Raw genomic sequence first — 24916 nt, 5'->3', positions numbered from 1 at the left:
CAGAGTCAGAAACTCATTCTCCCCACCTTTGTCAATGGGACCATCATCTGCAACACAATAGGACCCATCTAGCAACAGAAACTCACCACATGGAACCTGGGAAGATTATATCAGCCAGCAAGGCTAGCTAAGACCCCCACCTCCTGGGAGTCTGACAACCAATCAGGATACTCTTCCTGTGCCCCAGGAAGTTCAAAGCTCAGAGAAAGCATAAAGCCAGGGCGCGCTCAGCACCTTGTCCCTTTTTCTGTTCAGGAACTCAAGCCATGTGAACCTGACCACTGTTAAACCATCTTTCCAAGCAGTCTCCATGTTTCCAGTGTCTTTTCCCCCCACTTGGAACTGAACCCAGATGGACAATTCTTCCAACGGGCAACTGGACTTCCTGCATCCTAAAAGAATGCAAATGGCCAGTTTTGTCTGCAAGGAGTATAAATCCTTCCATCCCCCCACTATCCTGTCAGAGCTGAAGAAGCTTCTTGGATGAGAAGCGAAACTTCTCATCTTCAAAAGACAAAAAAAAAAATCCAAGAAAGTCCAGTTCCTCTTGAAAAAAAAAGCACCTTTGGGACATGTCTTAGCATTGTGATTTTTACAAAACACGATTTGCAAGATTTTGTTAGGTCTGTTGTAGAGAGACCTAACCCGTTAGCGAGCTTATGAAATTCAAGGTGGTTTGTGCATTGCAGAGGTCAGTCTTACATCTAAGAACTGACATAGCCGTGTTGCTTCATCTCAGCAAAAACACCAATCCTTGTGCTTTTCAAGCCATGCTTTTAATAATGATTTGGCACCTGCTAAGTCTGGGGGGAAGGTGGGGGGGGTAACTGTTCAAAAACAACCCAGTGGGACAAGAACAATAGAAGCCGATTGAAGAAAAACATCCATTATCCATCTTCGGGGGTCAAAGTTTTAGGTGAAAATGGCAACAGAGCAAGAGGAAAAAACAGAAAGCAGTTCTGGGAACAGACTGTGTGGCATGTTTTCAGTGAAAATAACCATAGTCACAGGCCGATTGTGGAAAAAATTTCTAAAATTATTTTCTTGCTGTTTTTCAAACAGTAAGACCCTCTTTCTCTTAGAGCTGCTTAGAAGTTGCATTCTGTTTGTTACCATTCATGAAGTCAATCATGGATTCCTGATGACTTCTCCTGCCAAGTTCTCAGAAGTGACCTGCCAATGATCTGGGCTGAGATAGAGAAGGATTGGCTCCAAATCAACCAATCAGCTTCCAGGCTGATTAAATGAGAATGGAACTCAAGATCCGAGCTTGTAATTCAGCATCTTTAACCATTGGACCAAATGGAATGTGTTTATTCTACCTGCCTTTCCAACTTCTCTCAATCCTCCTTTCTTTATTTTATTATTTTTATTTTATTTATTTAAATATATTAGCCACTCAACTACAATGGACTCTGGACAACATACAAAAAAACTAACTAACTAACTAAAAACAGATAAAAGCATTAAATCAAACAGACAGCCCAGGCTAAAATGATCTAATAAAGAACAAAATAAAAATAATTAAAACTTAAAAAGAAAGGGATCCGGTTTGTTGTAGCGGCTAAGGCATCAAGGTATGAACCATGAGACTAGGAATGCGAGACACAACAAGGGCTGTCTTCAGTACAAAGTCAACTGAGTGTTGGTAAAGGTAAAAGTTCCCCTCGCACGTATGTGCTAGTTGTTCCCAACTAGGGGGCAGTGCTCATCTCCATTTCAAAGCCGAAGAGCTAGCGCTGTCCGAAGATGTCTCCGTGGTCATGTGGCTGGCATGACTAAATGCCAAAAGCACACGGAACATTGTTCCCTTCCCATCAAAGGTTGTCCTTATTTTTCTACTTGCATTTTTTACGTGCTTTCGAACTGCTAGGTTGGCAGAAGTTGAGACAAGTCACGGGAGCTCACCCCGTTATGCAGCACTAGGGATTCGAACCGCTGAACTGCCGAACTTTCGATTGACCAGCTCAGCGTCTTAGCCACTGAGCCACCGCATCCCTGAGTGTTGTTATAAGCTCTCAAACCTAGAAAGAAGGCAATGGAGAACTTTCCATTGCCAAGAAAACTGCAGGGATTTGTCCTGGCAGTTGCCAGGAGTCAAAAACTGACTTGATAAGAATCACCATAAAAAAGCAGGGATCTTTGACAAATGACAGACATCTTGTTCTCTATTCATTATCCCTTCCTGAATTCGCATAGCCCTGATCGGTCTTCAGTTCCGTGCCAGTCTCGTTGACACCATTGTTATAAAGATCTCGCTGTGTAGGTAACCTGAGCAAAATCTGCAGAGCTTTGAAAGAGCCGGAGTTAAAAGAACTGACACCCACAGGCCAACCTCCTTGCCAAGCGAGCTTCAGCCTCCTGGCATGTGCACAAGGCCAGGAAATGAATGGTGCTGGGCTAAGGAAAATTGGCAGGTCTGGTAGGATTAGGGAGGTGGGCACAGCAGGGCAGAAATTGCCTGTATGTTCGAGCCAAGCTGATATATATGGAAGGTGCCCTGTTTATAGAGTTATGGCTTTCTGGTTAACAACATGTACAAGGAAACAAATTTAGGTAGCAGTAACTGGGTATGTCTAGCTTAATGAAAATAAGGACCAGGGGAGACATGATAGCAGTCTTCCAATATCTCAGGGGCTGCCACAAAGAAGAGGGAGTCAAGCTATTCTCCAAAGCACCTGAGGGTAGAACAATAAGCAATGGGTGGAAACTAATCAAGGAGAGAAGCAACTTAGAACTAAGGAGAAATTTCCTGACCCTTAGAACAATTAATCAGTGGAACAACTTGCCCCCATAAGTTGTGGATGCTCCAACACTGGAAGTTTTTAAGAAAATGTTGGATAACCGTTTGTCTGAAGTGTAGGGTTTCCTGCCTAAGCAGGGGGTTGGACTAGAAGACCTCCAAGGTCCCTTCCAATTCTGTTATTCTATTCTATTCTATTCTATTCTATTCTATTCTATTCTATTCTATTCTATTCTATTCTATTCTATTCTATTCTATTCGGTTTAATTCTGGATGAGTAGCAATTGCACACAAATCACACAAACATAGAATTGGATCTCAGTTTGAGAACATCCTCAACCAAAACAATTTCCTACTTCTGTAGAGTTACAGATGTTTACCTGGAGGGAACGGGGAAACAAGCTGTTCTTCCCAGCTGTGAGCCTGCAACTTATTTACCCACAGTTTTTAACCACTATTTTATGGCATTCACCCCATTTTCTGGATTTGGGTGTTCTCTGAACTGTAAGCAAACCACAGGGGTGAGATTTGCACAGAACCCGTGAGGGATGAAGCATGCTATGCTGCTGTGGGACACCTTGTTGAAGGTGAACAAAATACCTCATTGCTGGAATTGCCCGAAATGATACCATTGTCAGAAACTAAAGTGACAACTCTTAAATCCAGCTGCAGGATTCTTCCAAAGGGGAATAAGAAGGCAGCTTCCGAGAAAGAGAAAGAGGGAGAGAGCGGGGGGGGGGAGGGGAGGGGGAGAGCCAGAGAGAGGGGGGGGAGAGAGGATGAAAATGTCAAGATGGCGGCCATAATGATGCAACCAAAGCCCCAACCCTTTTTTATTTGCCTCCACATAATACATGTAAAAAAGGGCCATAGCTTCATTCGCATCTTGCAGCTGCCATCTTGGCTTTTTACTCCCATGGACGACTCAATCTTCAGAGGTGGTTCTTTTGCCTTAACAGAATAACAGAGTTGGAAGAGACCTTGGTGGTCTTCCAGTCCAATCCCCTGCCTAGGCAGGAAACCCTATATACCAGTGATGGCTAACCTGTTTGCCATCGCGTGCCAGGAGCGGAGGGGGGGGGAGGTAACGCGCATACGTGCCCACACCCATAATTCTATGTGCCCCACCCCCACACATGCGCATGTGACCCCCCCCTGCTCCCCCCTGCTCCTGCCACACGATGGCACGGTGGGCCTAGTAGGCCTATTTTTCTCTCTCTCTGGGCTCCAGAGCCTTTCTAGGAGCTTGAGGAGGGCAAAAACAGCCTTCCCCACCCACCCCGGAGGCGCTCCGGAGGCCGGAAATGGCCCATTGCTAACTTCGGTGGGACCAGAATGCCCGTTTTTTGCTCTTCCCCAGGTTCCAGAGACTTTCTAGGAGCCTGGGGAGGGCAAAAATGGCCTTCCGCATCCCTCTAGAGGCAGGAAACGGCTTGTTTGCCAACGTCCAGTCCCACACGTGCCATAGGTTCACCATCACAGCTATATACCATTTCAGACAAATGATTGTCCAATTTCTTCTTAAAAACTTTCAGCATTGGAGCATCCACAATTTCTGGAGGCAAGTCATTCTACTGATTAATTGTTCCAATTGTCAGGAAATTTCTCCTGAGTTCTAGGTTAGCTTAGCTCTCTCTTTGATGAGTTTCCATCCATTGCTTCTTGTCCTGCCTTCAGGTGCTTTGGAAAATAGCTTGACTCCCTCTTCTTTGTGGAATCCCTGAGATATTTGGAACATTGCTACCGTATCACTGCTAGACCCCTTTTTTTTTCATTAAACCAGACATACCCAATTCCCGCAACCGTTCTTCATACATTTTAGCCTTCGGTCCCCTACTCATCTTCGTTGCTCTTCCCTGCGCTCTTTCCACAGCCTCAATATCTTTTTTGACATTGTGGCAACCAAAGCTGGATGCAATATTCCATGTGTGGTCTTATCAAAGCATGATAAAGTTGTATTAACTTATTAGATCCCTGGTGCGAAGAGCTAGCTCATTGGTGATCATTAGCCCTTCACTCCCCTGGATTATGTGTTCCAGCAGTCTCAGTGTCTCTTATTAAGTGTCACTGCACCGGAGCTGCTGGGACAGAGGAGGGAGGCTCATCGAAAGGTAAGCTACCAAGAGTTTTGTCTTGGAGGAAGGAGATTGGTCAGGAACTCTTCTGAAATTGCGGGTTTCTACCTCAGGCTGTGCATCCTTGGAAAGCGGTGGCCACTTCATACTGAAGCTGGGTGGAGGTGAAATCAAGTGGATTTTGCAGAGATGGGGGCAGCTGGCAGGGAGAAACGGAAGAGGCCTGGGACAAGAGGGACATTGAGAGACCCACACAGGTTGCCTTTTGTTAAGGGCCCCACCCCACCAGGATCAAAGCACCCCTTGTGCCCTAGGGCGTGAAAGACGCTGGCAAGTGGGTGTCACTGGCAGGCAAACAACAATATGTGCCTGTCTCCTCTTCCCCAAGCAGCTCTTCCTTTTGCTGCTGGCTCCCTTTGGGGATATTTTCCCTGGGGCTGAAGATCACATGGGACTTGCCGGTTAGCAGAGGAGGGATGCACAGGGGTAGGTTTAGGGGCAAACAGCCAGAACCTGGGAGGGCAGAGTAGTGGGAAAAGTGAGGGACAGGAGACCAAAATGCAGCCAGAACAGTCTGCCCCAGTTTTGAAGGAAAGTTCTACCCATCGGGATATGAAAGCCTTAAGCTAGAGTTGAAAGTTACCCAGCTATATCCTGGTAGCTGCATCAAAAGTGCTCTTGTGTCATGAGCCATGATTGCACAGTGGTTAGAAATGCTGCTCAGTGGCGGGATCCTGCCGGTTTAACAACCGGTTCGGTGATCGCACGCTTTGTGATGCGTGCATGTGCGCATGTCCGCAGTTTTACGAAAACTTACCTTCTGCGTTACTGCTGGGTAGTAACGCAGCGGAGGCACGGCAATCCGCTCTGCTATGCGAATCAGCTGAGAAGATATAGGTGAGTAAAGCACAAGGGCGGGCGGGCGGGCCCACCTGATCGTCAGAGCGACCTGGTTCGCTCCCAGCTGATCGTCGGAGCTATCGGTTTGCCCAAACCAGTCCGAACCGGTAGAATCCCACCCCTGATGCTGCTGTATTAGTAGCTAATTCATCTCCTGCCAGGAGTTTGATCCCCACCTGCTCAAGGTTACCTACTCAGCCTTCCCTCATTGAGGACCCAGATTGTTGGGGGCGATATGCTGACTCTGCAAACTGCTTAGAGAGGGCTGTCAAGCACTGTGAAGCAGTATAGAAGTCTATTGTTATGATCAGCAGCAGGTTTGGCTTTCTCAATCCTGGCTGTGCATCGCCCATCTTCCTTAAGGAGTCCAAAATCAAAGCAGGAAGAATGAAAAACATCCTGATGCCAAATCTGCTCTTGAGTGCATCTGTTTCCCCCATTTGCGTTCCCTTTAGCCTGGAGGTATCTTCCCCCCCATCCCCCTGTCCTCCGCCCATGTACTTCATAAGTCTACTCATTGACAAGAATTAACTCTGCTTTGCAGAAGCTCCTGGAAGAGATTTTAGAGCCTCAACTGGAGGTGGAAAAAAATGGAGTCTGTGTGCTTTGGAGGCAAAGAGGCTGTTTTGTTCTAAGCCGTTGCCTTTCTTTATCAGAGAAAGAACCAGAAGCTGTCAAACCATGCTGCTAAATGTGGGATGCTAGCAAAATAGTGCATGGTATGGTTGCCCCTGGAAGCTGGGTTTCTACTCCGAAGTCCAGATAAGCATCCCCCAGAATAGTCTAAGGAGGAGGAGATCAAGCTTTACACCGTATTTCCGTTCAAAATTTTGGACGAAAAATACATACATGGCTAGAGAAAATGATAAAACAACATAGAGACCTAAAACCAGAAATAGTTCTGTTAGGTACTGTATACTGCCAGAAAAATATGATAAAGGGAAGGTATATTTAATATTACATGTTTTGACCACCATGAGCATTGTTAATTGCACAACATTGGAAAAATGAGGATACCCCTGCAGAGCAAAATAGAGTCAGAAAAATATTAAGACGGTGCGGAAATGGATAGCTTAACGTTAAAGATAAAGGACAAAGAAACACAGAATGCTTTTTAAAGTTGGGATTTGTTTTACCAATGGCTAGATAATAAAGGTAGAAATTAAAAATTGGAATAATATCATTTTTGTTGTTAGTTGCGAAGTCGTGTCCAACCCATCATGACCCCATGGACAACGTTCCTCCAGGCCTTCCTGTCCTCTACTATCCTCTGGAGTCCATTTAATCTCATGCTTCAGTGACTCCATCCAGCCACCTCGTTCTCTGCTGTCCCCTTCTTTTTTTGCCCTCAATCGTTCCCAGCATTAGGTTCTTCTCTAGTGTATTTTAAATATCATTATATTTAAGTAAAGAATGTTATTACTATTATCACTATATATTTGTAAATTGACTCAACAATATACTGCTTATTAAGCACTTATATATATTAAAGAAAAATGTATAAATAAAAAAATAATTTTAAAAAAGTTTTATACTGTAGACTTAAGACCTTCCAACTAAATCAAATACATATAAACCAAGTTTCAAGAGTCCCCAGTCCAACTAGTCTGGTTCCCATTACTGGAACTGAATCGAATTTGTTACTGAACATCCACAGAAAAATCCATTTCTCCTTGTCATCCCTTCTTCCTCCAATGATTTTTTTTCTTTTTTTCTTTTTTTTTTTTTAGTAAAAAAGTTTTATTTCCATTTTCCAATAACCTATTCAATATACAGTCTCTTATTCAACATTAGTCATTAACTTTCATTTGTTACTTATTCGGACCTGCCCAGCTACCACTTCCTTCCTTAACAAACCTTTCCTCCTCCCTTCTCTACTTTCTTCTACTTTCTTCATCCTTCCTCTCCTTCGCTTTTCTACATCCTCTCCTCCTTCCCTACTCTTCTCTTCCACCCTTTCTAACCCTCTCTCTTTCCCCTTTCTTCTTCCTCTCCTTTCCCCCTTTTCTACCTCTCTCTTTCCTTCCTACCTACTTTCTTCCTTCACTCTCTCCTCTCCCTTTCCATTCCCTTCTGAAATGGCAGCTGAGCAGCCCCGCTTTCATTTCAAATTATTTCTATTTCTTAATTACATATCTTCAATCATTCCTTTACATTGATCCTTCATCTCCCCCTCCCCCTTCCCTCCCCTCCCCCTTCCCCTCCCTCCCCTCCCACCCCCCGAGACTTCCCAGAACAAAGTACATGGTATAAGATTAACAATCATAAATTAAAATACAACATAAGTCATAATCCATAGTCACTCCTCTCTCTAAGACCTTAACTCCCCTTCCAGAAACAAAAAAGTACATTCTTCTTCCAGTCCATTATATATCAGTCTATTCCACTCCTGATTTTTTTTTTCCAAGCAGGAAATTGAGTACCAGCAGTATTTAGAACATGCCAGGCTCCGCATTATTTTCTTTTTACAAGTCTTCCAATTGTCTTCCCCCCCCCCTTTTTTTTTTTCTCAGCACATCGCTGAGACTCATAAAAGCTGATAAAAGAAATCCTGGTGATTTCAGAGTTTACTGATTGGCTACCCTCGATAGCCTATGAATCTTTGAACAACACAGCAAGTGATCTATTTGTGACATTCTTCTCTTGCAAAAGGTATTGGTTGACAGTTCACCTTCTTGCCTTGTGCTTATTTGCTTGCAAATATATCTATTTCGCTTCCAAGTACAACGACATCACTAATTAATTATAATCTGAGCCCATGATTCCATTTTCTCGGCTGGGCAAAGGATCTGTGAATCATACCAGGGCAGCCATTTCATTTCCTAAGATTTAAAGAGACATCCGTGTTAAATTGTAAATCTATTTCCTCCTGGAAGCATAAGGACTAGAAACATGCTCTCTAGATTTAAAAAAAAAAATGAAAACACGATGGTCCTTGCAGGATGCTTAGCTATAATTGGGATGGGGCAGAAAAGGAAGCTGCTGGCAGATTTGAGGACAAAGAAGCAGAAGTTGGAGGTGAATCATCAGTTGCCTTAGCTACAAAGACATTGCAATTTGTCATTAGTTCCGGAGACACGCAACTGGAGGGATTTTGCACGTCTGATATTGTTTATTCCATCTGGCAATGCAGATACCCTTGTGGGGATAATATATTATTTCAGTGTAGCGTTGTTACAATTTGAAAGCGTGCTTTTTCCCTAGCATCAAACATTAAATCCTGCAATGGGATTTCTGTATGTGGGCGTAATCTTTTAAGGACTTCCTGCAGGGCGTTGAAAATTTTAATTGATTATGTGCCATGAAAATGATGTTGATTCTTATCAAGCACACAGATTTTTCTTCAGGAAGAAAAATTCAGGAGCTGGTCCTTCAGCTCTTCCAACAGTGCTGTCACTTAGTCTACCCCGACTTGCTGCTGGGCATTCTCTTCTCTTTTTTCCCCTCTTTCCCAGCTTTAGAGATTATTTGGCTGGTAAAGAACCTTTATTATATGCCAATATATTGATTGAACATATAAATAACATTGTGGCGTTCTTGGAGCTCCCTGAGCTTGGCTGTTTGCTTGCAGGCATTTCAATACCCTACTAGGTGATTTTATCAGCTTGGGTGAGTATGTGATTTGCTGCCTGTTTATAATTTATTTATTTATTTATTTATTTATTTATTTATTTATTTATTTATTTATTTATTTATTTATTTATTTAATTAATTAAATTTTTATACCGCCCTTCTCCCGAAGGACTCAGGGCGGTGTACAGCCAAAGATAAAACACAAAATATATACAATTAAAACAACATTTAAAACATAGCAGATTATAAAAGGCTGATAATTAAAAATTTAGATTTTAAAATTTTAAAATATTAGCAAAATCCCAAATTTAAAATTCAACACTATTATGCCAGTCCCGCTTGAATAAATAAGTGTGTTTTGAGCTCACGACGGAAGGTCCGAAGATCAGGCACTTGACATAGGCCAGGGGGAAGTTCATTCCAGAGCGTCGCTGCCCCCACAGAGAAGGCCCTACTCCTGGGGGCCGCCAGCCGACACTGTTTGGCGGACGGCACCCTGAGGAGACCTTCTCTGTGTGAGCGTACGGGTCGGTGGGAGGCATAGGGTAACAGCAGGCGGTCTCGTAAGTACCCGGGTCCTAAGCCATGGAGCGCTTTAAAGGTGGTAACCAAAATCTTGAAGCGCACCCGAAAAACCACAGGAAGCCAGTGCAGACTACGGAGTAGTGATGTTACGTGGGAGCCACGAGCGGCTCCTGTTACTACTTGCGCAGCCTCATTCTGGACTAACTGTAGCCTCCGGGTGCACCTCAAGGGCAGCCCCATGTAGAGAGCATTGCAGTAATCCAACCTAGACGTAACCAGAGCGTGAGTGACCGTGCATAAAACATCCCGGTCAAGGAAGGGACGCAACTGGCGGACCAAGCGAACTTGGTAAAAGGCCCTCCTGGAGACGGCCGCCAGATGTTCATCGAAGGACAGCCGTCCATCCAGGAGGACGCCCAAGTTGCGAACCACCTCCTTTGGGGCCACTAACTCGCCCCCAACAGTCAGCTGCGGATGAATAGGTAGTCCTCAGTTTAAACCATTCATTTAGCAACCATCTGAAATTGCAAGGGCTCTGAAAAAAAGTGGCTTACTACAGTCTCCGTACTTACAATTACTTTAGCATGTCTACTGTCACACGGTCAAAATTTGGGTGCTCGGCAACCAGCGTGCGTTTATAATGGTTGCAATAACCCCAAGGTCATGTGATTGCCATTTGCAACCTTCCTAATTGAATTCCAACGAGCAAAGTCAAGGGCGGGAAGTTGGATTCGCTTAATGACCTGCATAATTCACTTAACAACCTCAGCGATTCGCTTAACAGTGGCAAAAAAAAAGGTCGTAAAATCAGGGTGTGATTCACTTAACAACTGTCTTGTTCGTCAATGGAAATTCTGGTCCCAGTTGCCATAAGTCAAGGTCAGGGATGGTAGTCACTTATTTTCCCTAAAGGTAAAGGTTCCCCTCGCACATACGTGCTAGTCGTTGTGGGTACTCCATCACTGGAAGCTTTTAAGAAGAGGCTGGACGGCGGCTCCGTCTGGAATGGTGTAGGGTTTCCAGTTTGAGCAGGGGGTTGGACTAGATGACCTTCAGGGTCCCTTCAAACTCTGTTATTCTGTTCTTGACTTTTTTGATCCCTCCCTCTACAGACATCCCAGTACTTCACAACTTAAAAAGGTAACGGCTCCTCCGCGCAGTTGTTTCTGCTAGTTGTTTCTGGCTCTATGGATAGTGCTCATCTTTGTTTCAAAGCCGAAGAGCCAGCGCTGTCCAAAGACGTCTCCCTGGTCATGTGGCCGGCATGACTCTACGCCAAAGGCACACGGAACGCTGTTACCTTCCCACCAAAGGTGGTCCCTATTTTTTTACTTGCATTTTTAACATGCTTTCAAACTGCTAGGTTGGCAGAAGCTGGGACAAGTCACGGGAGCTCACCCCGTTACGCGGCACTAGGGATTCGAACCATTGAACTGCCAACCTTCTGATCAACAAGCTCAGCATCTTAGCCACAGAGCCACCGCATCCCTAGTGACAGTTAATTGCTGACATTTTCAGCATTCTTCCCTTGGGCAGCTCCAGCTCAGCTCCTATCATTACCAGCCTCCCGGGGCCTTCTTTTTTCTGACTGGTGAATTCCAACTATTGAGCTTTGTAATTCGCTGTGCCAAAGCAGCGCATTTCTGTTCAATAAGCAAGATGGGGGTTTAATACAATGTGCGATCCCTCCCGGAGAACTGTTGTGTTCAAATTCAAGATACGCCTGAAATTTCAGCCTCTGCTGGGTGGTCTGCAAATTTCCTGTCAGCCAGTCGAAGGAAGAAAAAATATATGGCGGTTTGCCAATCTTCTCCCAAGAATTGGCATGAGGGAGAATCACAGATTGGAGAATTGTTCAAGAGGTGTCTCGGCCTACAGAAAGAAGAAGGGCATGGGAAGCATTGAAAAGAAGGACGAGGGATGACATGATAGCAGTATTCCAATATTTGAGAGGCTGCCACAAAGAAGAGTCCACTTAGTCTCCAAAGCACCAGAAGGCAGGATAGGAAACAACGGATGGAAACTAATCAAGGAAAGAAGCAACCTGGAATTAAGGTGAAATTTCCGAACGGCGAGAACAATCGACCAGCGGAACAGCTGGCCTTCAGAAGTTGTGGGTACTTCAACAGTGGAGGTCTTTAAGAAGAGACTGGAGAGCCATTTGTCTGAAATAGTATAGGGCAGGGGTCTCCAACCTTGGCAACTTTTAAGACTTTTAAGACTTGTGGACTTCAACTCCCAGAATTCTGAAGTGCTCACCCCTCCCCTCCCAAAAGTGACTGGGAGGGGAGGGGTGAGTAGAGACTGGCAAGGCATCCCTCAACACGAGTGACATTGAGTTGGCCATGCCCACCCCATTACATGACCATCTAGCCACACCCACCCAGTCGGTCATTAGGCAGATCATATTAGTGGTCTACGGGATTTAAAATTATGAATTTAGTGGTCCCTGAAGTCCAAAAAGTTGGTGACCCCAGAACTAGAAGATCTCCAAGGTCCCTTCCAAGTCTGTTACTCCCTTATTCATTTCAGAAGGGACCCCCCCCCCAGTTTTCCAGAGAGTAAAAGGAAAGAAGGAAGGGAAGAAACTTTCAGTCTTGCAAGATTTTGTTATGTAACCTTAGAGTAAAGATAGAGCCAGTACTCCTGGTTGTGTTTCTAGTCTGGATTTACCTTGCATCGCTAGCAACAGGCCAGGATCTATGACCAACAGTCTGGGATTATCAGTTCTTAGGTTGCTGTTGCACTAGGACTGTATGTCAGATGGGTTACCAGTATTTTGACTTTGGCCAGTCCAGGAACCTGGCCAGTTTCTCTTTCCCACCCCCATCCCAAACAGGACTTATTAAATATTTCTGCTCTTTTTTCTTTTTTAACCACCTCACTGCTTTTGTGCTGGAAACATTTCTCCTTAATGCACAAAGATTCTTCCAACAGTTGGGCTGCAGGGTGGAAATCAGATTTCAAAGTGCCACAGTTCTCTGCACACTTGCCCTAAGAGCACAATCAGGCAGTGAAGAATATATGAAGTACTGCTTCCCTCTGCTGGCACAATAGAGCAAACAAAGTAAAACAATGTCTTGGGTTTTTTTAAAAGAAAAATATTGTTATATAAGCTTTACAGCAGGGGACGCGGTGGCTCAAGGGGCTAGGACGTTGAGCTTGTCGATCGAAAGGTCGGCAGCTCAGCAGTTCGAATCCCTGGTGCTGCCGTGTAACGGGGTGAGCTCCCGTTACTTGTCTCAGCTTCTGCCAACCTTGCAGTTTCGAAAGCACGTAAAAATGCAAGTAGAAAAAATAGGGACCACCTTTGGTGGGAAGGTAACAGCGTTCTGTGCGCCTTTGGCGTTGAGTCATGCTGGCCACATGACCACGGAGATGTCTTCGGACAGCACTGGCTCTTCAGCTTTGAAACGGAGATGAGCACTGCCCCCTAGAGTCGGCAATGACTAGCACAGTGGTTCCCAACCTTTTCTTGTTTGAGGCACAACCTTTTCTTGTTTGAGGCACCCTTGGAAAGCCTTTCAAAAGTTCCCGGCACCCTTATAAGGAAATAGATATTTAAAATCTCCGTAGCTCAAAAGTTCCCGGCACCCTCAAAAGATCTCACGGCACCCCTTAGTGCCGCGGCACACTGGTTGGGAACCACTGGACTAGCATGTATGTGAGAGGGGAACCTTTACCTTTACCTAAGCTTTACAGCAGGGTCTCCAACCTTGGCAACTTTAAGCCTGGAGGGCTTCAACTCCCAGAATTCCCCAGCCAGCAAAGCAAAAGCAAAAGCCAGCAAAGGAAAGCTGGCTGGGGAATTCTGGGAGTTGAAGCCCTCCAGGCTTAAAGTTGCCAAGGTTGGAGACCCCTGCTTTATAGAACATTCCAACCAGAGGTGATATTCAAGCCAGTTCAGATCGGTTCGTCTGAACTGGTAGCGGAAGTCGCAGGTGGGCCCACCCACCCCAGTTCTCTACCATCCTATTTAGGCACGTTTTTGAGGCCGGGTGCATGCACAGAAAAGCATGCGTCTGAACAAAATGCATTTCGCAGAAGGCCGGGCGCATGTGTGGAAGGCAGGCGCGTGTGCAAATCGGGTGTGCGTGCATGAAGCGAGTGTGCGCTCACGAGACGAACCACTAGCAACATAATGTGAAACCCACCGCTGTTCCCAACCTCCGGGAGAACATCTCTCCCAAGCTGGCTTTGCAAAAATTAGAAACAAATAGATATTACTTATAGGATAAAAATCCAACAAAGATGCCTTGGATAACACCAAGTTCATTTCTCTACAACAGGGTTCACACATCACACCAAAAGCCACTCTTTCCTTAACCTAAGCTACAAGTAGGCTGGCTTTACCCAAAATAATATGTCAAATTAGACAATATTGCAGCTTAGGCAATGTATGAATGCAGCGTGATTACGACAGCCCCTGTTCAACTTCCAGCACCGAACATGTATGCAGGAGGAGGTTTGTGTATGAGTGCTCACCAGTATCGTATAAAACATCAACAAATGGATGAAACAATTTTCCTACTGAGCATCCTCAGGTTCAGGTTGTATTCAATAGCCTTAAACCTCAACCTTGGCCGTTTGATAATGTGTGGACATTCAGGACATTGAAGTCAACACGAAGCAGCTACAGTTGAGAAACACTGTTTAAACCCTTCAATTGCTTGAATATTGTCTTTGCATGATTGCACAGCGAATGCATATGATCTGCATATTCGCTGTAACTGACCTAGTTATGGGATGCAAACAGGAAACAACTTCTGCTCTACTGGCAAAAATCCAATTTCGCCTTACTAATGGTCTGATGCTGTACACGCCTGAGGCATGTACACTTGCTAGCAATTTTCTTCTGTAGGATCTCTATGGAAGAGTTAGCCTTCTATGGAAGGTTAGCCTTCTAAGGCAAGGTTTCTCAATCTTGACCATCTTAAGATGCGTGGACTTCAACTCCCCGAATTTTCAGAGTTGACATACATACAACTTAAAGTTGCTAAGTTTGGGCAACGCTGCTGTAGGGAATGTTCCGCTATGCCAAACAATTTTCCTCTTATTATCCATGTCATCCTACTTCTCCCTCTTTCCTTTAGGTTGACCTACACATTTCTTCAAAAATAAACAACATGAAATTCTTCTGTGAGACGCTGCTGGCCTTCTGGGTCCTATTTGAAGGTACTTTTGGACAAAAGAATGAGTTCTGTCTTGGTAACATTCTCCCAAATTACATTGCGATGATCCATCAGAAACCCAAGAAGTAGCTCATCTTAATTCTTCGTAGGTTGGGTTTCAAGTTGCTTGTAGACCAATTTCTCACTGGGTTAACTATTAAGAGTTGTCAACCTTGACAACTTTAAGTTGTGTGGACTTCAATTCCCAGAATTCTAGAAGTTGAAATCCGTACATCTTAAAACTTGCTAAGGCTGAAAAACACTGCTATAGAGTCTATAACGCCTTTGATATTCCCTTTAGTGCTTTTTTTTTTCCCAGTAGTGAAAGAAGCAGGAATACAAAGAGCAAGGCAGGAGGGTTTGGGTTTGGATCATAGGAGAGATCTTATGGAGGAAGCATGTGACTTTGCATTCAGTAGTGGCCAAAATTGTGGAGACCTTTTGGGAAAAGTGTATTTTCTAAAACTAGCTAATAACACCACTTTTTTGGGGTGGGGAGTAGTACCATAAAATTATATATCAATGGAAAGATAATTTAAGCAAGAATGTAATGCAATAGCTTTTATGAAGGATTTGCTATTAGAATAGCAGTTACAGTATAAAGAAGAAAAGTGAAACACATAGAAAAAAATGAGATACACAAAAATGATCACATCAGTTAATACTTAGTTGAGTAACCTTTAGCATGAATTACAGCCTGCAAAAACATCTTCCCATGGAGTGAACCAAGTCCTTTAGTTCTGCAGCTGTTATAATGTGAAACCAGGATTGAATGATGACTTCTATTAACTGGGTTTTATTGCTGGGTCGCTTCTGACTAACAAGTTTCTTTAGTTGGCTCCATAGATTTTCAATTGGGTTAAGGTCTGGGCTATTCCCAGGCCATTCCAGCAGTGGAATAGGATTATTTTGAACCTCAAAAAAAATTAGCGGTGTTACTAGCCATCAAACCTCAAAAATAACACTTTTCCCAAAAGGTTTCCACAATTTTGGCCACTACTGTAAATACTGTATTCTCCCCTGCCGGCAAAGAAAATATGTGGATGACTTAAGAGTCTGCCCCAACCCTGCCTTGTTGTTCATTATGGACAACAATTGTTGGCAACTGTTTTTCCTTCCAGTAAGTGATGCCAGCCTCGGGGGGGTGGGGGGTGGGGAGGAAATCGAGAATTCCCCAGTCTCTATCCTGAAACTGTCCCCCATTAAATCTGGTAGAGCTAGCAAAGCTACTCAGTCTCACTGCTGTTGACACTGTCAGACATGGAGATAAATGATCTCAATGGCCTTTCCTGCTGATACAAAGGCAGGGGAGATGCAGGTAACACAGTCATGAGGGCAGGGGCAAAATCCAGCAGGTTCTGACAGGTTCTGGAGAACCTGGTAGAGGAAATTTGGAGTAGTTTGGAGAACCAGCAAATACCACCTCTGGCTGGCCTCAGAGCGGGGTGGGAATAGAGATTTTGCAGTATCCTTCCCTCTGGAGTGGGGAGGGAATGGGGATTTTGCAGTATCTTTCCCCCAGGAGTGGGGAAGGAATGGGGATTATGCAGTATCCTTCCCCCAGGGGTGGGGAGGGAATGGGGATTTTGCAATATCCTTCCCCTGGAGTGGGGTGAGAATGGAGATTTTGCAATATCCTTCCCCCAGGAGTGGGGAGGGAATGGGGATTTTGCAGTAGTCTTTCCCTGGAGTGGGATGGGAATGGGGATTTTGCAATATCCTTCCCCCAGGAGTGGGGAGGGAATGAGGATTTTGCAGTATCCTTCCCCTGGAGTGGGGTGGGAATGGGGATTTTGCAATATCCTTTCCCCAGGAGTGCGGAGGGAATGGGGATTTTGCAATATCCTTCCCCCAGGCGTGTGGAGGGAATGGGGATTTTGCAGTATTCTTCCCCTGGAGTGGGGTGGGAATGGAGAATTTGCAGTGTTCTTTCCCTGCCATGCAGACCAAGCCACGCCCACAGAACCGGTAAGAAATTTTTTTTAATTTCACCCCTGCGTGAGGGAGGCTCTTGAAAAGGGACCTCAAGAACTATCCCTATTCGTCATACCCAATAAGAGGGACCAGTGATCCCAATCAATGTTGTACAAGATAGTTGTTGGGTAAAGCATTAACTGCCAAATGGGGTGAAGGAATGGTGCCACGTGGAGCAAACATGGAGAGAGAAGGGTACACAGCGCGTAATGAGAAAACTCAAGATTGGCCATGAAGCAGGCAGCCAAACAGGAACCATATGTTTTTCTCTCTCCTTCATTGTGAGTCTCTTCTGCCTCCTTTCAAAGGGGCTTTGGCTGGACCGTGGAGTGCCTGGATGCCCGAATACATCACTGCCTTTGAAGGCACCTGCGTGGTTATCCCCTGCCGCTTCAGCTACCCAGAAGAGCTACGTCCAGCAACCATCCATGGCATCTGGTACTTCAACAGCCCCTACCCCAAGAATTATCCTCCAGTGGTTTACAAATCCCGCACCAACATTGTCCATGAGAGCTACGTTGGACGCAGCAGACTCCTGGGAGAGCTGAATTTCCGCAACTGCACCCTGCAGATCTCCCGTCTCAGCCCTGAACTCACGGGGAAGTATTACTTTCGGGGAGACCTCGGTGGCTACAATCAATATACCTATCCAGAGCATTGCAACCTTGAGGTCATCAGTGAGTATCAGGCAATGCTAGTGAAATTACCAGTTCTAACTCTTGCTTATAAAGGATCGAGTCTAAGCTGGGAGTCAGCGGAGTAGAGCGGAGTGGAGTGGAGTGGAGTGGAGTCGAATAGAGAAGAGTAGAGTAGGAATAGAGTAGGAGTAGAGTAGAGTAAGAATAGAATAGAATAGAATAGAATAGAATAGAATAGAATAGAATAGAATAGAATAGAATAGAATAGAAAATGGAATAGAATAGAATAGAATAGAATAGAATAGAATAGAATAGAATAGAATAGAATAGAATAGAAAATGGAATGGAATAGAATAGAATAGAATAGAATAGAATAGAATAGAATAGAATAGAATAGAATAGAATAGAATAGAATAGAATAGAATTATTTATTGGCCAAGCATGATTAGACACACAAGGAATTTGTCTCCCGTGCATAAACTCTCTGCATACATGCAATATAAAATGATAATGCATCATTTTGTTTGACTTTGCAAGCTCAAACAGAAGCAATTCCCTAGGTATCTGCATTCAAAAAACAAAATCAGACTAGTCAGAATAAACATAGATAAAATAAATCAGAATCGCCTAGGTGTTTTTCCAGAGTTATACAGTGAGCCCTATCTCCCTACAGAAGGGGTATGGTAACAGGACCTGGACTTGCCTTCTCCAAACCAGTCTGAACCAGTAGAATCCCACCCCTGCCTGTTTGGTCTAGTAACCTCTCAACTGGAGGAGAAGATAGGAGTGGGGGAGTTTCTGTTTTTTTCCATATTCTCTGTCTCTTTTCTACACCATAGACAAGCCCACAATTGTGAATCCTCCAGAAGTGGTGGAGGGTTCAGATGTAGAGCTGCGCTGTGAGGTGCCTGACAATTGTCCAGACATGAAACCCGTCATCACGTGGATGAACTATGAGAATTTGGCGGAGCACTCAGTCTACGCGCAGGTAGAGGAAGAAGGTAGCACCTGGTCACTCATCTCCATCCTGAAGTTCCTACCACTGCGGGAGAACCACGGACATGAGGTGGGCTGCAAAGTCAGCTACCCCAACACCACTTTTGAGTTTGATGGCTACTCAACTCTGGACGTCAAATGTGAGTTGGATGTCAATAAGTAGCATAGAACGTAGAATAATAGAGTCGGAAGGGACCTCGGAGGTCTTCCAGTCCCAACCGCCTGCTTGAGCAGGAGATCCTATTTCATTTCTTTTCTCTTTTTGAAAGCCTTCAGTGATGGAGGAGCACCCACAACTTCTGAAGGCAACCAGCTCAACTGGTTAATTGTTCTTATTGTCAGGAAATTTCTCCTTAGTTCTAGTTTGCTTCTCTCCTTGGTTAGTTTCCAACCGTTGTTTCTTGTTTTGATTTCTGGTGCCCTGGAAAATAGCTCGACCCCCTCGTCTTTGTAGGAGCCCCTCAAATATTGGAAAATTTGTATTTTTTTATATTAAAACACAAATATATTAACTTGGATATCAATAAAACTTTTATAGACATATATTAACTGTTATATTTTTATACTTGACATGTTTCACAGTGCATGCAAGTGGACACCCGTCATTTTAATCTTGGAGGACTCCTGAAACAAGACTTGATGGACTCAGGTTCTTTAATTACCTCCATAGCATGACACATTCTGCTGTTGTATTGCTTTTCTGCAACCATCTATAAGCAGAATTAAAACCATGGTTCAGCATTGAATAAATTATTATACAGATAGTCCTTGACTTACAACCATTTGCTAAGTCATTGTTCAAAGTGAAAATGGCGTCAAAAAAATGACTTACAACTAGGAGTGGTATTCACTTATCTTTGCTACTGGTTCGCAAATGTGAGTGCGCGCGCAGGGCCACGCACGCAGGGCCTTCCACCCATGCACAGATTGTCAAAAACAGGAAATGATTATGCCCGGGAGGGTGGGCGGAGCCAAACCAAAGAGTATATTTGCTCTTCTGGATCATATACAAAAACAGTGGTGGTATCCTCAGGTGGCAGATGGGGTGGACTGAAAAAACAGTTTTCTGGTTTGCACCTAGCACCAAGCCCAAATGTGATTTCTTTAGCATTGGGTTAATGCATAGGTTACACAGACAGCGTGTCCTCACCTGGGTACAATCTCAGGTTTAGTTTTTAATTAACTGACACTTGTTAAAATTCAGCAGAACATTTCCAAGTCACATGGGATCCTTGCCTTGGGCCCGCCTGTCCTGGGGACCGTACAGGTAGTCTTCCATATGGTCTTCTTAAGACCATAATTGAGCCCCAAATTTCCATTGCTAAGTGAGACATCGGTTAAGTGAGTTTTGCCCAACTTTCATGCCACTATCATTAAGGGAATCACTGCGGTTCTTAAGATAGTTACGTAGTTGTTAAGTGAATCTTGCTTCCACACTGAATTTGCTTATCGGAAGGTTGCACACGACTCTGGGACACTGCAGTGGTCATAAACATGAATCGCTGCTACCAGTTCGCCGCTGCTACCAGTTCGCCCAAACAGGATAGGACCGGTTGAATACCATCACTACTTACAATCGTTTTTCACGCTTATAAGCATCCCCAAGGTCACACGATCAAAATTTAGATGCTTGGCAACTGGCATGTATTTATGACGGTTGCAGTGTGCTGGGGTCATGTGATCACCTTTTGTGACTTCCTGACAAGCAAAGTCAGTGGGGAAACTAGATCTACCTAAAAACCACGTTACTAGCTTAATACTGTAATTGCAGCGATTCACTTCACAACTGTGAAGAGAGGTCCTAAAATGGGGCACAACTCAGTTAGAAACAGTAATGTGGGCTCGATTGTGAGATCCTAAGTCAAGGACTACCTATAGTACCTGGAAATGCCCAACATCAGGACCACAATGGCGTCTTCCACAAAATAACTATAGTAAAAGGAAACCCTGTCTTCTAATGTTAAAAGTCCATAATCTTAATTAGATGGCTCAAGCTTCTGTCACAGAAAATTGCTTCCTATTCTGCATGAGCGGGAAGGATTAGCGGTTAATTCAGCACTTAATTATGTGGTAAGTAATGGATTCCTGGCCCCTGAGCCATGTGAAAAGCAGGAGGGGTTTTTTTGGTTCCTGATTTAATTTTAATGTATTCTTTTTCCTTTTTTTTATTGTCAAAGATGATCTGTTTTGCAAGTCACATTCCTCAAACATGCATATTTCATTTCTCCTGAGACTTCCTTCATCTCTAATCAATGTCACTTTCTCTTCCACGAGAAAATGAGTTAACTGGGAATATATGATTTCAAATGAAAAATGAGCCAGCGTGCTAATAACAGCTTCTCACCCGTTGTCATCTTCCTTCTTAAATTCTGAATCTGCTTTTAGTTCACATACAAACAAAAAAGCTAAGGTAGCCAGGGAAAAATTACACACAAACATAAGGAAAAGTATTTTTTTTTCTTTAATCAGACATCTATCCGCCTTTCTAAGGGCCTGGCAATCTCATTTAATGGAATAAAATAGCTCCAACTTCAATTTTATTTATTTATTCATTCATTCATTCATTTATTTGTCAACAATACAAGGAAACAAGTAACAGTATAGATATAGACATGGACACATGAAAAAAAATTGGCACAAAAGAAAGGATAAATAGGCAAATCATAGCCATAAATACATAGAATGATCACATATAATTGGGAACAGTGGGACAGGGACGGTAGGCACACTGATGCGCTTACGCATGCCCCCTTAGGGACCTCTTAAGAAACATGAAAGGTCCATGGTAGACAGTTTATGGTAAAAGGTATGGGGATTAGAGAGACTAACAACAGGATCAAGTAGAGTCTTCCAGACATTTACTACTCTATTGCAGAAGTCATAGTTCCTACAATCAAGATTAGAGCGAATTACATTGAGTTTAAGTCTATTAATAGCCCTTGTGTTATTACGGTTGAAATTAAAATTAATGTTGTTCTCATAGGGAACAAAAGAGAAAAAGTACTAAGCGGGATACGACCAAGAAAGTCAAGATAGCAACAGCACTTATAATATACCACTTTATAGTGCTTTATAGCCCTGTCTAAGCAGTTTACAGAGTCACCATGGTGCCCCCAACAATCTGGGTCCCCATTTTACCAACCTTGGAAGAATGGAAGGTTGAGTCAACCTTGAGCTGGTCAGGATCGAACTCTAGGCTATGGGCAGAGTTAGCCTGTAATACTGCATCCTAACCACTGTGCCACTACGAGAATCATGTTGATGGTCATGCAATGCCCATAAAAGACAACAACAAAAAATGTTCTGATTGCCCTAATGTGATTGCCGTCCTGATTTTTTTGACCATACCTGGCTGATACTGTTCTTACTACCTTTATCTGCTGCAGAAAGAAAACTGGATATGCACCCAAAGGTGATCTCTTTCCCTGTCCTTTGCAGACCCACCACGTATCCTACAAGTGAACTCCTCCGTGGAAGTCCTACATGGCGCTCACGTGTTCTTAATGTGTATTGTGGACAGCAGTCCAACAGCCATGATTGCCTGGCTCCGAGAAGATGAAATTCTCCACGAGGACTTAGCTGGGAACCTCACGCTCTACCTCGACAATGTAACTCACCTGCAGGATGGCGTCTACACTTGTGTGGCGGAGAACATTTACGGCAAAGACAACCACTCCCTTGCCTTGTCCGTGCTGTGTGAGTGCTAATCTAGGGCTTTGGAATGGATTCCCCATTCTGGGATAAAGCCTATTGATTTTGTTTATTTGTCAAATGTATTTGCCACTCATCTTGTATCCAACAACTCTCGAACCCATTAAGGCTATCCAAAGTTCCTACAGAGGTTCAAAAATTTTAGCAAGAGGTTCTCTGCCCAGTTGCTGGATGGTTGTGGCCATGGTGAGTGTGGCCTAGTCGACCTCCTGCACCACAGTGGGGGGGCTTTTTGCCCTCCTTAGGCTCCGGAGGCTTTCCTTGAGCCTCTGGGAGGGAGAAAACTGCCTCCCCAGGCTCCGGAGGCCCTGGCCTTCCCAAACTTCCAGTAGGCCTGTTTTTCCCCCTCCTTGAGCCTCTGCGCAAGCCCTGCACTTACCTGCATCCAAAATGGGCCATGTGGGGACTCCTGGGAGGAGCGATGCAGAGTGGGTGGAATCAGCCAGGAGTGGGATTTGAGGGTCCTCCGAGCTGCACAGAATTTTAGCTAGAGGTTCTCCCGAACCCCCAGCAGCCCACACCTGGGTTTCTACAACATCCTTTAAAGTCTGTAGAAACCTTGAGTCACGTTAAGGGGTTCCAGGGTTATGTTCGCTGCCAGAGTTGTTGGATACATTTTGAAATGTAAAAAATAAAAATGTAAGGAAAAAGCTGTGTTCTCGACCCTGGAGTATACAGAATTGGATTTTTCTAAGCTCCTTATAAATTGTCCTTTTTAAAAAGTAAAAAGATGCATTAGGCTTATCAAAAGCATAGCACGAGTATTTGTGTGTGTGTGTGTGTGTGTGTGTGTGTGTGTGTGTGTGCGTCTTTGTAATGACAGCAGAATTTCTCAACCATAAACATGAGAGGATGGGTGGACTTTTGTCTCCCAGAATTCTCCTGCCAGCATGCTGCCAAAGTTGAGAAGCACTGAATTAGAGAATTACACCCACATGTACTATGGTTCAGAGGTGGGTTTCAGCAGGTTCTGACCTCTTCTGGAGAACCGGTAGCAGAAATGTTGAGTAGTTCAGAGAACCAAGAGTAAAAATTATGAGGGGCCCCTGCCCCCATCTATTCTCTGCCTCCCGAGTCCCAGCTGATCAGGAGGAAATGGGGATTTTGCAGTATCCTTCCCCTGCCACGCCCACCAAGCCATGCCAAGCGCACCAAGCCACACCCACAGAACTGGTAGTAAAAAAATTTGAAACCCATCACTGCTATGGATGTTTCCATGCTACTACTGTTTTAATTTCTTTATCTCTACAAAATATGTTGAAACTGACCAGCGATCATACTTAAAAACTCTGGGAAGGGCAGGAATCACAGGAAAGTGCCTTCAACCATTAACTAATAGTATGTCGTGTCCCACTCCTCCGCTGACGGCCGGGTCAGGGAAATCCGAATCAGGTGTGCCTCTGCAGCTCTGCCAAAGTCCTAGCAAAGTCCTCAGGGCAGGCAGGAGACCAGAAAGTGACTTCAGCAAGATATGTTTAGACTTTGCCTGACTCAGAGAATGCCAGAAAGCAGGTCCTTTATATAGGCCATGGGGTGTGGCTCCATGACTCAGCACTTATCCAGGCCTGCCCCTCCCTTCCTTCTGTTGCCTCCGCCTATCAAGTCTTCTGACGCGAGGGTCACTCCAGTCTGCAGCTGTTGGTAATTGACCTCCCTCAGGCTCACATGCTGTGGAGGAGGGGGAGGGGTCTAGTTGCTCCGTTTGTCTGGGCATGGAGCCAGAGCTGGGGGCTGGAGATACTTCCTCCTCTTCAGCCTGTCTGGGCATGGAGCCAGGGCTGGGGCCGGGAGGCATACTAGGACATTCCTCCGTGTTCGGAAGCAGATAAGAAGGCCCCGGCTGTGGTGAGATCGGACGAGACACAACATGGCAAAAGCATGAGAAACAGAATTTAAACAGATTTTTTTTTTCTGGGGGCCACATGTTAGCCACAAACCATTGGCTATCCATACAGTAGCTATATTGGTACTGTATGGATAGTACCAAATTAGTACCAAAATAGTACTAATTTGGATAGTACCAAATGGCTACGTTTGAAGGAAGAATAACTTGATGCAAGTCAAGTTTCAGCATTGCTAAATCTTTGAAAGAGCATCACTTGAAACCATTCTGGGATGAGGAATCTGCTCTTCGCTCAGGTGACCATTTGCAACAAGTTTCAGTTTTTCAAAAAATGAACGTTCTTCCTGACTTTGTCTCCTTGTGCAGATGCTCCTTGGAAACCAGTAGTCAATGGATCAACGGTGGCCCTTGAAGGAGAGCCTGTCACTATCTTCTGCAGCTCCCAGAGCAGCCCCGAGCCAACGATCACCATCTTCAAGGACAAGAAGCCATTAGCCATGGGGGTCTACCAAAGCCAGGTGGAGCTAGAGTTTGAATCCGTGTCGCACGAAGATGACGGTGAATACTGGTGCACAGCAGAGAACCAGTTTGGCCAGAGCAGCACTGCTTTCAATCTCACCGTTGAATGTAAGCCCCCCCTTTTTTTTAATTGTAAAGAGGATCTCAAGCACGTTTTGGGATTGGGTAGTGTGCTGGTAGATCACGTGCTTTGAATGCAGAAGGGCTCAGCTATGAACTCTGGCATTTTCAGGAAAGATCCGTTCTCA

At 44.5% G+C, this 24916-nt stretch overlaps 1 protein-coding gene across 6 annotated transcripts in view; it reads left to right on the top strand.

Moving 5' to 3' along the window:
• Positions 1 to 24916, top strand: part of MAG (myelin associated glycoprotein) — a 40103-nt gene that overhangs the window by 4616 nt on the left and 10571 nt on the right. For 5 of the 6 annotated variants that reach the window (XM_058195813.1, XM_058195812.1, XM_058195816.1 and 2 more), the window contains exons 2-6: positions 14910 to 14991; positions 17270 to 17638; positions 18439 to 18735; positions 22034 to 22291; positions 24516 to 24776. In XM_058195813.1, the coding sequence (XP_058051796.1) occupies positions 14943 to 14991; positions 17270 to 17638; positions 18439 to 18735; positions 22034 to 22291; positions 24516 to 24776 (1234 nt within the window). In that variant the 5' untranslated portion in view covers positions 14910 to 14942. Of the gene's footprint in view, positions 1 to 8340; positions 8371 to 14909; positions 14992 to 17269; positions 17639 to 18438; positions 18736 to 22033; positions 22292 to 24515; positions 24777 to 24916 lie in introns of those variants that run through there. The other variant, XM_058195815.1, reaches the window with a different exon arrangement.

This window comes from Ahaetulla prasina, chromosome 10 (assembly GCF_028640845.1).
Source record: "Ahaetulla prasina isolate Xishuangbanna chromosome 10, ASM2864084v1, whole genome shotgun sequence".
Lineage (NCBI taxonomy): Eukaryota > Metazoa > Chordata > Lepidosauria > Squamata > Colubridae > Ahaetulla > Ahaetulla prasina.
Note: the sequence above shows the minus strand (reverse complement) of the source record. Positions and strands in the feature narration are given on the sequence as shown.